This window comes from Hippopotamus amphibius, chromosome 1, assembly GCF_030028045.1.
Source record: "Hippopotamus amphibius kiboko isolate mHipAmp2 chromosome 1, mHipAmp2.hap2, whole genome shotgun sequence".
NCBI lineage: Eukaryota > Metazoa > Chordata > Mammalia > Artiodactyla > Hippopotamidae > Hippopotamus > Hippopotamus amphibius.
This window is the reverse complement of record NC_080186.1, coordinates 78,230,264-78,243,443: the sequence shown is the minus strand read 5'-3', so window position 1 is coordinate 78,243,443 and position 13,180 is coordinate 78,230,264. Positions and strand designations below refer to the sequence as shown.

The 13,180-nt window shown below is 36.4% G+C and overlaps 1 protein-coding gene and 1 pseudogene across 1 annotated transcript; both read right to left on the bottom strand.

The window, feature by feature from the left end:
* Positions 1-385: 385 nt before the first annotated feature.
* LOC130841041 (14-3-3 protein zeta/delta-like) lies at positions 386-1,149 on the bottom strand (annotated as a pseudogene).
* Positions 1,150-5,061: 3,912 nt separating this feature from the next.
* LOC130841037 (ras-related protein Rab-8B-like) lies at positions 5,062-5,684 on the bottom strand. The gene has a single exon (XM_057717223.1). It carries the CDS (start codon positions 5,680-5,682, stop codon positions 5,062-5,064), a length of 621 nt encoding a protein of 206 aa, XP_057573206.1. The 5' UTR covers positions 5,683-5,684.
* Between the last annotated feature and the right edge of the window lie 7,496 nt (positions 5,685-13,180).

Sequence of the window (13,180 nt, the reverse complement as noted above, 5' to 3'; positions counted from 1 at the left end):
GGAACCAATGATCCCTTTTATTCCCCACCAGGACAATCCAATATGTAGGCAGTTTTCTTTGCTCAGACATGGAAGAGTTTTAACACTGGCCCTTGTGAAGCCACAATGTACCCAAAGTACTATGCCAAACATTTATAACTTGTATAAAAATTCCACATCCCCATATTGGCCACCTCAAGATGAAAACAGATAACTCCCTAAATGTTAATTGGCTCTACTCCCCTAATATTAAACATAAAAGCCATATAGGAAGTATAGAAATTCAAATAGAAGTAACATAAACCTGTCATAAATAGTAAACAAAAACTATTTGTGGGACAGCATGGATGACAAATAGTCTACTGTGTAAATTTTAGAATGAGGCAGACAAAAGTTGGAAGGCTGGTTAATTTTCCCCTCCTTCTCCTGCTTCAGCTTCTTCTCCTTGGGTACCTGATGTCCACAATGTCAAGTTGTCTCTCAGTAACTGCATTATTAGCGTGCTGTCTTTGTATGACTCTTCTCTTAATGTATCAAGTTCAGCAATGGCTTCATCAAATGGTGTCTTTGCAAGAGAGCAGGCTTCCTCAGGAGAGTTCAGAATCTCAGAATAGAACACAGAGAAGTTAAGGGCCAGACCCAATCTGATAGGATGTGTTGGTTGCATTTCCTTTTTGCTGATTTCAAAAGCTTCTTGGTATGCTTGCTGTGACTGATCCACAATCCCATTCTTGGCATCACCAGCAGCAGCCTCAGCCAAGTAATGGTAGTAGTCTGCTTTCATTTTCAAATAGAAGATTTTGCTCTCTGCTTGTGAAGCACTGGGGATCAAGAACTTTTCCAAAAGAGACAGTACATCATTGCAGATATCTCTCAGCTCAGTCTCAATTTTCTCTGTATTCTCGACCCATCTGCTGTTTTTTCTTAGCACCTTCCGTCTTTTGCTCAATACTTGAGATGATCCTCCAAGATGACCTACAGGCTCCTACAACATTTTTATAAGCAACTGAGAGAAGATTCCTCTCCTCATTGGATAATTCAGCTCCCAGCTCCATTAGACTTCAGGCAGGCTGCCATGTCATCATATCGCTCAGCCTGCTTGGCCAGTTTGGCCTTCTGCACCGGCTCATTTTTATCCATAACTGGATGTTCTGTGTCCGGAGTGGGTGGCGGTGGACAGACGGGGCTCAGAAGTCTCTGGGCGGCAGTGACGGGGCTGAGACTCTGTCCCTGGATCTCACTGCTCACAGGCTATAGCCGCTCCCTGTTGGGGAAATTATTAAATTCATAAGATCTATATGGATAGGGAGAGGGGAAAGATGAGACTGTAGATTTAGATGGAGGCCATTTCTTAAAGAACCATATCTGTCATGCAAAGGAACTGCGGATTTATTCTGAAGGCCCTGCGAGTACACTGAGGAATCATGAAGAGAGAAAACGATGTTGGAGTTATACTCTTAGGCACAGTTGCCAGAAAGAGTGAGACTGAGAAGGCCTAACTTCCTAAACATAGTCAGACCCCTTAGGAAGGTCCCAGGAGAATTCCTAAGGAAGATACTTAAAAAGATTTCTTTGTTGGCTTCTCCTCCATCATTTGGCTTCACTCCTTGGAGGCTAGATACTCTAATTCCTATATGGGAAACTTTGCCCTTTCATTCCCAAAGTACAGCTATTTACAGAGCCCATGAAAATATCCCACTACTAAAGCCATGGGTGGCTATGAGAGGCACCCCATGTTAACAGTTAAAAATATGAGATGTATTTTGGACTTTCAGCTTTTCCACTTCCTAGCTATCTGACTTGGGGCAAGTTTGGTAGTATGTCTAAACTTGATTTTCGTCATCTGAAAAAATAAGGCTAAAATTTCATAAGAAAATACATTGAATCACTTTGTTAGGTTATTTTTAAATCAGTAGATGTTGAAAGATAAGATATATTTTTTCCAAGCTGCTTTTTTGGTTACATTTGCAAATAAGAAGTTTTGTACCCAAACATATCATTCTTCCAAATTTTTTAAGGATAAAGATATATTTTTTTAAAAGCTTTCAGTTAAATATAATTATTCTAAAAATGGCATATCTCTACATATGCTTGCATCGTGAAATTGAATATTACTTGTCTGTTGCTAGAGCGTGACATAAGTGGGAACAAGACAATTATAGACAATTCTGGTAACAGACTTGCCATATAAGGCTTATATGAATGGATGCCTTAGTTAGATTTGTTTGTTTGTTTGTTTCAGGTAGTTGAGTTTATTTTTTCCTGGTTTTTACTTTCTGTTCTATCTTGAGGGAAACAAGATACCATCTAACTACATGTACCTCAAACATTTCTTCTCCACGTCTTCAATATATAATCATAATACTTGGTACATCTGAAGTGCCTGACATCTGACGTTCATAAATTGCTTTATAAATGTGGATTTAGGCCTTGTGGGCGAGATGAGAAAAGCAGTCAACAGCATAACAGCATTTATTGGACAGTAATGATTGTACTGGTGCTGTAGGAGTGCTGCAGGAGCTAACAAAACTGAGAAAGAAAATTTGTTCTATGCTTTCAGGTAGCCTACAATTGAACCAGGCAGCCGAACCACAAATATATTTTTGAAGAGGAATAGAAGTGGTACACATGGGAGTGTTCAGGATTGCCTTGGTGATGGGTCTAACAATACTGAAGAAATGTGTTCTCAGAGCTGGAAACTTAGAGACCATTGTGTTCTCTTAGACAAATGGGAGCTTTCCAGTTGAACTGGTTTACTCATTACTGTTAACTTGGCAGCCGAAAGTGGTTTACGAACTCATTTTGTGTTGGATTTGAAATTCAAAAAAATTGAAACAAAACAAAACAAAAACTAATTTGGGTTTCTTATAGTCTCTTTTATCACAGGAGTTTTGTTCCAAGACCAAAACCAAAAGGCTGCTTTCTTTAATACGCAGTTTATTTTCCACCTGACCATTTTACTTGAAAGAGCAGCACTTAAAAATGGGCGATGAAAAGAAGCAGGGGGAAGACACAGGACATTCTGTTCTGCTGCTTTTTGGCTCAAAAGTCAGAAAGAAGATGTGATATATATGTGTGTGTGTGTGTGTGTGTGTGTGTGTGTGTATATATATATATATATAATGGACTATTACTCAGCCATAGAAAAGAATGAATGCAGCAACATGGATGGACCTAGAGATTATCATACTAAGTGAAGTAAGTCATATAGTGAAAGACAAACATTGCATGATATCACTTATATGTGAAATCTAAACTATGATACAAATGAACTTATTTACAAAACAGAAATAGGCTCACAGACATAGAAAACAAACTTATGGTTACCAAAGGGCGAAAGGGAGGGAGGGATAAATTGGGAATTTGGGTTTACGAATACATACTACTATACATGAAATAGGTAAAGATCAAGGATCTACTCTGTAGCACAGGGAACTATATTCAATAGCTTGTAATAACCTATAATGGAAAACAATCTGAAAAAGAATATGTATATATGTGACTGAATTACTTTGCTATACACCTGATTCACTATAAATCAATTACACTTCAGTAAAAAAATATTAAAAAAGAAATGGTGTGACCAGTTGGACAGCTTTCTGGAATCGTAAGCAGAAGATTGGGGCCGTTGTTTTCATTATAAAATTGTTGAGGAATTCCGAGGTGAAAGTGATTTGTAAAGCAGCTCTGTTTTGGGATGGTTGTTCATAAGTTCATATCACTTCAGTTGGCTCTAGTTTGGCATACACAGTGGTAACCTTAAGCCCAGACGATCCCAGCTATTGAATTTGTAAGTGCAATGGGGAGTTCTGCTGATCCCCTATTTGGCTAAGGGGCCCTCTACCTATCATTTCTGTGTTCTGGGTTTCTGTGACATGACAGATTCTTTAATTAGTATTGCAAACAATTTCTCCTTCTCTGGATAATAAATATCTCAGCATCCAACAGAACCTCCAACATAGCATCTTTGGCAGTTTTCAGAAGTGAGTTTATATGACATCTTTCCATAGTTGTCAACACTTGTAAATGATTTGTTGAGGAATATACATTCATTGCATTGTAAATATGAAATACTTTTATTTTTTCAAGTCTAAATATTTAATCATGTTATGTGAAACCTCTGTGAGCATCCCTTAATAATACCCTGGATAGATTCTATAGCTTTTTAGTCATTTTCAGTTGCTAAAACTCAGTTTAGTCTAGTTTAAAACTTCACTCTCATGTCTGAATCTAAGCCCCCTCCTTTATACTGTAGGCTAGAGCTGTAACCCTGACTTTATTGTAGGGGTGACGCACGTCTGCCTCAGAGAAACATCCTCTCAGCTTTACTCTTCAAGGTTAAATTCTTTCGGTCTGGGAAAAGGTGGGCAGGATGAAGGAAGTGGTTTTACCATTTACATTCCTGCCAGCCAGCAATGTAGGTGGGTTTCAATTGCCCCACAATCATTTCTAACACTTGGTATTATCAGTCTTTCTACTTTTAACCATCACAGTGAATTTGGTATGGTATATGTTTTTGGTTTTTTTTTTTTTTTAATCAGAATTTAATGACTTTTATTTAAGAAAATCAGAGCCCTTAAATATATGCTATCAATGCAATAACATTTGGCTATATGAACCAGACCAAAATGTTCTATAATTTCAGTATATTAACCTCTGCCTTAAATGTCCCACTCTTTTTTTAAACATTCCCAAATGCAAATTTGTCTAGAACCTCATCAGACAGAAGTGTGCAGATATGAATCTCAGACTGTGCTGTAACAAGGAAAGACTAACACTGATGTGCAAAGTGAAAAAGAAAAAGGTAGCAGCTTCTGCAACACGCAATAAAACAGAGGAAAAACAAGTTAAGTCCTGCACGTGTCTCCACTTCATTGCTTCCACGTTTGGAAAAAGAAGCCTGTTATATCTTGATGGGTCATGAGGCTGGAATCCGCTGCACATTCTGTGTGCAGAATCTAGGTCTAGGTTCAGCAGTGCTCTCAGTAGCAGCTGGGCGGGATGATTCTGAGGCTGGGTGACCTGTGCTTTCAGAGAAGCAGGAAAGGGTCCTCTAGGTGTGCTGCAGTCTCTCAGAGTTCATCAAAGTAGCGAACAGAAGAAACTGGTCTTCTTTGATCGGTTTTCTGTTATTTTCACTGGTCCACCAGCCCCTGATGAATTGCTGTCATGCATTTTTCTGTTGAGTTTTGTCATTATATCTCGTGCAAGTGTAAAAAATGCCTCTTCTACATTTGTACTGGATTTTGCACTTGTCTCCAAGAATTTAATGCCATAGTCGATTGCTAACTTCTCCCCTCTTTCTTTTGACACTTGTCTTTTGTCATTCATATCACATTTGTTACCCAGGATCATTCTTTCAACATCTGAAGAGGCATGCTTTTCAATGTTTCTTATCCAATTTTTAATATTGTCAAAGGACTTTTCATTTGTGATGTCATAGACCAGCATAATTTCCATGGCTCCTCTGTAGTATGCTGTCGTGATGGTTCGAAATCTTTCCTGACCCGCTGTGTCCCATATCTGAAGCTTAATTTTCTTTCCATCTAGTTCTATTGTTCTGATTTTAAAATCAGTTCCGATGGTGGAGATGAAGGTGGTGTTGAAGGCGTCCTCTGAAAAGTGGAATAGGAGGCAGGTCTTGCCCACCCCTGAGTCTCCGATCAGCAGCAGCTTGAACAGATAATCATATGTCTTCGCCATCTTCTCGCTCCGGCCCTCTATGTTTTTGGTTTTAATTAATATTTCCCCTGTGGCGAATGATGTTGATAACCTTTTGATTTGCTTACTGGCCACTTATATATCTTTATTTGGTGTGTTTGTTCAAATATTTTGTTCATTTAAAAAAAGTAGGTTTAGGGAATTCCCTGGTTGTCCAGTGGTTAGGACTCAGCACTTTCACTGCCGAGGGCTCTGGTTCAATCCCTGATCCGGGACCTAAGATCCCACAAGCCGTGTGGCCGAGCCAAAAAAACAAAAACAAACAAACAAAAACCAAAGTAAAAAGGTAGGTTTTTTTGTCTTCTTATAACTGAGTTGTAAGAGTGTGCATATGTATGTATGTACATACATACATGTGGTGTATACATATGTATGTGTGTATGTATATATGTGTGTGTGTGTATATATATATATGGGTTGTTTTTTTTTTTGGAAAAAGATCCATTGTCAGTTATATGTGTTATAGTGTTCTCTCACAGTCTATGTCTTGCCTTGGCATTTTGTTAATTATGTGTTTCAAAGAGCAGAACTTTAAAATTTGATGAAGTCCAATTTAGTAATTTTTCTTAAACAGTGATTTTCTGTTCAATCTAATAAATCTTTGCCCAGGTAACAGATATTTTTCTCCCATGTTTTATTCTATAAGATTTAGAGAGTTAGCTTTTACATTTGGGTCTGTGATCCATTTCATGTTAATTTTTCTGCATCGGGTGAGATAAGGATGGAGGTTTCTGTGGATATGAATGTGAGTCCACCCCTCCCCTCACCTGTGAAGCTGAATTGTTCTAGCAACATCAGTTGAAAAAACTCTCTTTATTCCTTTGAATTACCTTGGACACTTGGTCAAAAATCAATAGACTATGTATGCCTTGTCTATTTATGGGTTCTCTGATGTGTTCCAATAATCTGTGTTTTATCCTTATGCCAATACCACACTGTGTTGATTACAGTAGCTTTGTGGTAAAATTTGCAATCCAACAGGATAATTCTGTTGTGTTTTTTTTTCAAATTTGTTTTTGCTTTTTCTTTGCATTTTCATACATATTGAAGCTTTTTTTTTGCATTTTCACACATTTTAGAATCATATTGTCAAAGTCTACAAAAGACTTTGCTGAGATTTAAATTGTGATTGAGTTGAATCAATTTGGAAAGAACTTACATCTGAACAATTTTGATCTTGTAGTCCATTAACAGAGTATGTTTTCCACTTATTTAGGTCCTTTAAAATTTCTTTCCCCCTGTGCTTTGTAGCTTTCATTGTACAAGTCTATACATAAATTGTTCAGTTTATTCATGAATGATTCATGGTTTTAGATATTATTTTATTATTATTTTTCTTTTTTCCTTTCCTTTCTTCATGTTTTGAAAAGTATTAAGATTTATTTTCCAATTGTTTGTTGCTAGTATATAGAAATAAACTTGATTTTTAAATATGGCTTTAAATCTTGAGATCTTGTTAAACTTATTTGTTCTATAAGCATTTTTTCTAAATTATTTAGGAATTTATTTCTTTTTAGTCTGTATGTCTTTTATTTCCTTTTCTCACCTGCTGCAATGGCTAGGATTACTATTATACTGCTGAATAGAAGTGATGAGATTAGAATCCTTACTTATTTCACTGAATATTAAGGGGAGATCATTCATTCTTTCATCATTAAGTGTGATGTTAGAAGGAGTTTTTGATAGATATGTCTTCTATTGCTAGTTTTCTGAGAGTTTTAAAACATTTTAAAATCAGGAATCCTTTTTCCACAGTCTATTGAGATGATATTTTGTTTAATTAATGTGGTGAATTACACTGATTTATGAATGTGAAACTAACCTTACATTCCTGGGATAAAACCTTAGTTATGATTTGGATTCTATTTCCAAATATATCTTGAGTTTTTTGTATCTATATTCATGAAGGACATTGATCTGTACTTTTCTTATTTTTTTTTTCTTTTTGTCTGGCTAAGGTATCTGAGTTACTCTGGCCTCATAAAATGTGTTGGAAGTGTTCCCTCATCTTCAAATATCTAAAAGAGTTTATATTGCATTAGTATTATATTTTACTTAAATACTTGATAGAAATCTTCAATGAAGCCATCTGGGCTTGAAATTTTTGTAGTTGTGAAGATTTTAATAATAAATTCATTTTGTTTAGTTTAGATAGGATAAACACAAGAAACACACACATACACATCAAAATTAAATTGCCAAAGGCTAGCGATAAAAATAAGTACTTAAAAGCAGTCAGAGAAAATAAGACATATTATTTATATATGGAAGCAAATATGAGAATGAATACAGACTTCTCAAGCCAGCAGTAAATGAAATAACCTCTTTAAAGTGATAGAAGATAAACTTTATTATGACTAAAATACTCACGTTTGTTATCCTAGGAACTGTCTCCCTAATACCATTGGGTGGATTGCATTGATGATTGAAAGCTTTCCTGGTGAGCATGGAATCAACATTCAGGGAGATGGAGATTTTTAAGGGTCTGTTTGCCTCAGTCACAGAAGAGTCTTGTGAGCACTGTCAGTCTCACAAACATACTCTTCCCAAGTTGCCCCACCTCAGATAATTGCAGCCCTCCCTTGCCAGTGGATCTTTCTCAGTATCTTGGAGGCATCCTTGATGCCTCACTTTCTTTTGCATATCATGCGATCTCTCAGGAAATTCTGTCAGTTCAACCATTAAAATCATCCAGCATCTTGTTATCATTTCCATTGCCACCATGCTTGTCACTGCTAACAGTGCTTATCATTGTGTTTTTTAAAAGAATTTTCTGTCTTCCTTGTTCTCTTCCTTGCTGTATTTCTCTCTTTTTTAAAAAATAAATTTATTTATTTTATTTAGTTATTTTTATTTTTTATTTTTGGCTGCGTTGAGTTTTCGTTGCTGTGCCTGGGCCTTCGCTAGTTGTGGCGAGTGGCGGCTACTCTTTGTGGAGGTGCGTGCGTTTCTTATTGCAGTGGCTTCTCTTGTGGAGCACAGGCTCTAGGCACGCAGGCTTCAGTAGTTGTGGTGCGTGGGCTCAGTAGTTGTGGCTTGCGGGCTCTAGAGCACAGGCTCAGTAGTTGTGGCGCATGGGCTTAGTTGCTCCACGGCATGTCGGATCTTCCTGGACTAGGACTCGAACCCGTGTCCCCTGCACTGTGCCACCAGGGAAGCCCAGTGCTTGTCATTATTATTTTGTGCCTGGAATATTGTAGCTCCCTATCTGTTTTCTCTGCTTTGTCCCTTACAACCTTCATACACTCCTCCCCGCCCCCCGGTTTAATGTTAACATAATACCCAAAGTAATGCTGTTAAAATGCAAGTCAGATCGTATTAACCCTCCGCAATAATTTTCCATTTGACCCTGACTCCTGAGAATAGTCTATAAAGGCCTGAAAAGACTAGCCTCAGTTGCTTCTTTTTTCCCATGATCAAGCATTCCAGACGTAGTGGTGTCCTTGCTGTTTCTCAAACACACCAGGCATGCTTTCACTCCAAGGCCTTCGCATTTGTTTTTCTCACTTTTTTTTTTTACATCTGGTATCCACATTGCTCCTTTTACCATGAGCAGGTTTTTAAGTCACCTTCTCTGTTAGACCTACTTAGAAATCCCTAATCAACCTATTTAGAATGATACTCCTCTACCACTTCGTTACTTTCCTTCTTTTCTCTGTTTTTTTCCTTAATAGGATTGATCATCACCAAACATAGCCAAATAGTTTATCTTTCTTTTTTGATTATTTTCTTTCTATCCCACTTAGAGTGTAATTTTTTTTGGCTTAATCACTAGACTATCTCTGTTGCCTAAAACACCATTGAGAACATTATACACACTCAAGAGATATTTGTGGAGTAAATGAATATTTGAAGTCAGTTTTCTTAGTGACCAGATGTTTGGGCCTTGCAGACTCAGTGTTTCTTTGCCATTGACAGTGTTTTACAAAAACGTGCAGGGAGCTAACCTATGATTCCCCCCTTTTTTTGAGACCTCACACAGACTGCATTCTCTTTCTACAGGCAGTTACATACTACCCATATCTAGGGTAGAGCTTTCTTTTGTTTTCAGACATATTTTCCTGGCTTTGTATATTAGCTATTTTGCTTAGACTTGAAAGTACCTAAGTGGACTCAGGTATATACCTCTTGGAGTGTATTTCTACTGAGAATTAATTTTGTTATTTGTGGTTTCTTTCTGAAAGTTTCATTCTCAGATGGCAACTTTAATTTAAGTTTCAGGGCAACTCATTGTAGTCACTGATAACCTCTCTGAATGTGTTAAAAATGAGTTCAGTCCAGCTGTGAACATTTGAATTCATATAATCAGTGTTTATTCCTTCCCACCTCCTTGTTATAAATGGTGGTTATGTGCACAGTCCAACCCACAGAAGCCTGTTTTATCCACATGAAGCTGAATGGTAATTCTAATAATATCATTGTACCTACATGATTTATAAGCTTTTTTATATGAGAAAGTATATCCAACTTCTAAGCTGCTGTGAGGGCTATCTGGCTGCAAGTCCCAAGTAACTGATTTACAGACATTTTTGAAATATAGCTTGATGACATGTTGAGGATTACATTTACTTGGAAACATTTCATTATCTTGGATAAAATGTGACAATGGTGATTAAATGTGGTATAGCAGAATAAGAAGTTTAAAAGCATTAAGTTGTAACATTTAGGCTTAATTTTGTAGTTTTTTCATCCTTCTCTGATGCAAACATATGGTCCTTCTTACCAGCCTGTACACAGCATTCTCTTCTTTTCTCTGTCACCTGGTTAGCAAATCAGACTTTATGATTGGCCATTTTAACATTTAAAAAATTAGCCATTTTGTTAACAGCAGGACAGAGAATTTACCACAGAATGGCGAAGGACCATTCTTGTGGCCCTGATTTTGTTTGCCAAGCAACCTATTAACAGAGGAAATGAGAGAGAGGAGATGCAGTTAAGCTCCGAATTCTGGTCTGGAACATTTGTGAAGATAATCTGTGTTCCTGCCACCATGAGGCTGTAACTGTGGTCCCTTAGGATCACATGGTGACCAATTGACAAAAAGAGACCAGTTTATCCTCTAGAAGACTGAACAAACTTCTAATCTCATGATGAGCTTAGACTGTGCAGTGTCTCTGGGCTGATTCAATAACTCTACAGTAGATTTTGTATATGTCCCTGTTTGTTCTCTTCAACCTCCCTTCCATTACTTAACAATCCCCATTCTGTAGTAGGTCATTTTTGAAAGAGATGGGAAGAGGGGGCCTTTTGCTCCCATTTTAGAGATGTTTGCCTTTGGTAGTATGCGAATTCTTAGTTTTCTCTGGGTATGTTTGAATTTTATCACTTACTGTATTCCCACATTTTGTCACCCATGTATTCAACCTCAGATATTTGTGTATTCCCCTTCTTTGCCCAGAATTTCTCAAATTGGCATCTACAGATACCTGGAAGCTTGGCAACTTAGTTTTGGTTATCCATGTGTATTAGCAGAATGGTTAGATTTTCTGTTTGACGATGTAAAGTAATTGACATAAAATATTCTAGATTATCTAGATGTCCATTTTCTGTTGACTTTACACTTACATTGGAACAAAGTGAAATTCAACTGTCATCACAGTAATAAATGCAAAAGTTTTGTCCTAGTTTGAATTGAGAAAAGAGTTGGGAGAATTGAATCATCACAGGACACTGCTATAAGGATGTCAAATACAAAACTGTACTTTGTTTATCTTGCATGTGAATGTGCTGGGTGATTGCGTGGATTCTCTCTTTGTACTCACTGCAACGTTTCTTTCTTTATGCTTTGCAATTCAGTGACGATGTTTTCCTAAGCAATATTCAAGAGACATTGGTATTGCATTTTGGTGTACGAATATGTTCTTGGTCACATAAAGTGACCAATTGGTTGTCCAAAGGAGTTTGCTATTAAAAAGGGAAAATAATGAAAATTAATCAATGGTCAAAATATGCTCAAAGCAATAATAATCAAGCCAGTAGTAACTGACATAAAACATATAAATACTGTAGATAAATACAGCTTTCTATTAGTTTGCTCAGTTTTAGAAAAACATTATACATCACTTTAACTTAATGTAGTTAAATTGATTGGTAATTGTTTTGTAATTTCAGTGAGAAGAAATTTCTCCACTCTGCTTACTTCTGTGTAGATATATACCCATTAAAGAAACACTCCTGACATCTTGCTCTAACCCTCATTCTTGTCCACAGAGGTGAATTGCCTTGTTGAAGGATAATAAGCATTGATTCATCATAGGTTGTGGCTTCTCAGTAGACCCAAACTTTGTACAAGTATGTTGTCCCAAGGTTTGGACTTGGAAGGGCTAGGTCAGGGGATGCTTATCCTAACACTGAGTCATGTTCTTTAGTAGCCTTATCGGTATGAAAGATGATGTTTTGATTTCCATCCGTTTCTTTCTCTTGATTGGTTTCCACTTTGGGAGGGAGAGGAATTAATCATTATTGAGCATCTTAAACCCTGACAGTTTTCTTTTCCTTTATTTTGTAAATTTGTTTTATTTTCAAGATTATATGGGAGCAAAATGCAAAGGATTTCATTCCTGTTTAATGTTCTATAAATATAAGAAAAATTATAATGAAAATAATTTGTCAACACCAAGAATCTCTGAGCATGCTTTTCTTTTAATATGCATCTGTATGCCACATAAATTAAAGGAAATCTGAGATAAGAGAACTGTCATTAACATACTCAAAACTGAAAATAAAAAAATACTAAAGCAATATCTCTTGAAACTTTAAAAAATAAAATCAATTTTAAGAAATATTTTTAGAATATGGTAGTGATGAGAGCTAGTTTTAAAATTCTCCTGAATTCACCATAAAAAAACAAAAAAAGTAGCTAAGATAGCAAGGCCCCAAACCTATAGAAAATATCTGTAGCAAAACTAGCTGATGAGGTATGAATGCCAAAATATGATCAGGTTAGGTAAAACCACCAACAGCATAACAATAATATCATAATGAGCTTTAGATGTGACTACTCATTTCCTGGAAATACAGCCTAGGAACATGTTGAACCTGACTACAGGAATACATATTCTGGATTATGGGGAGAAACCCTGCTGGAGAAAAGTTACTTTTAACAAAGAACTGAAAGAATAAAAAAAAAAAATAGACTAAAGAGACTTCAGAGACATCTTAACATAGTAGCCAGTCAAGATGTGTGGATTATGTTAGGGTCTTGCTTCAAGCAAATTATAAAAACTATAAAAAAATTAGAAAATATGAATATAGCTGATTATATTAAGGAATTATCATTAATTATATTTTAAAAAATGTGATAATAGCATTGTGGCCATTTTAAGAATACCTAACTTTTAGAGATGTATAATGAAATATTTACAGATGATATGATGTCTGAAAGGGAGGAAATAAAATGGTGGAGTGAGATTGGTCATGAGTTAATAATTTTTGAAGCTGGGAGATTGAAGTTCATTGTAGTGTTATGTCTCTATTGTGG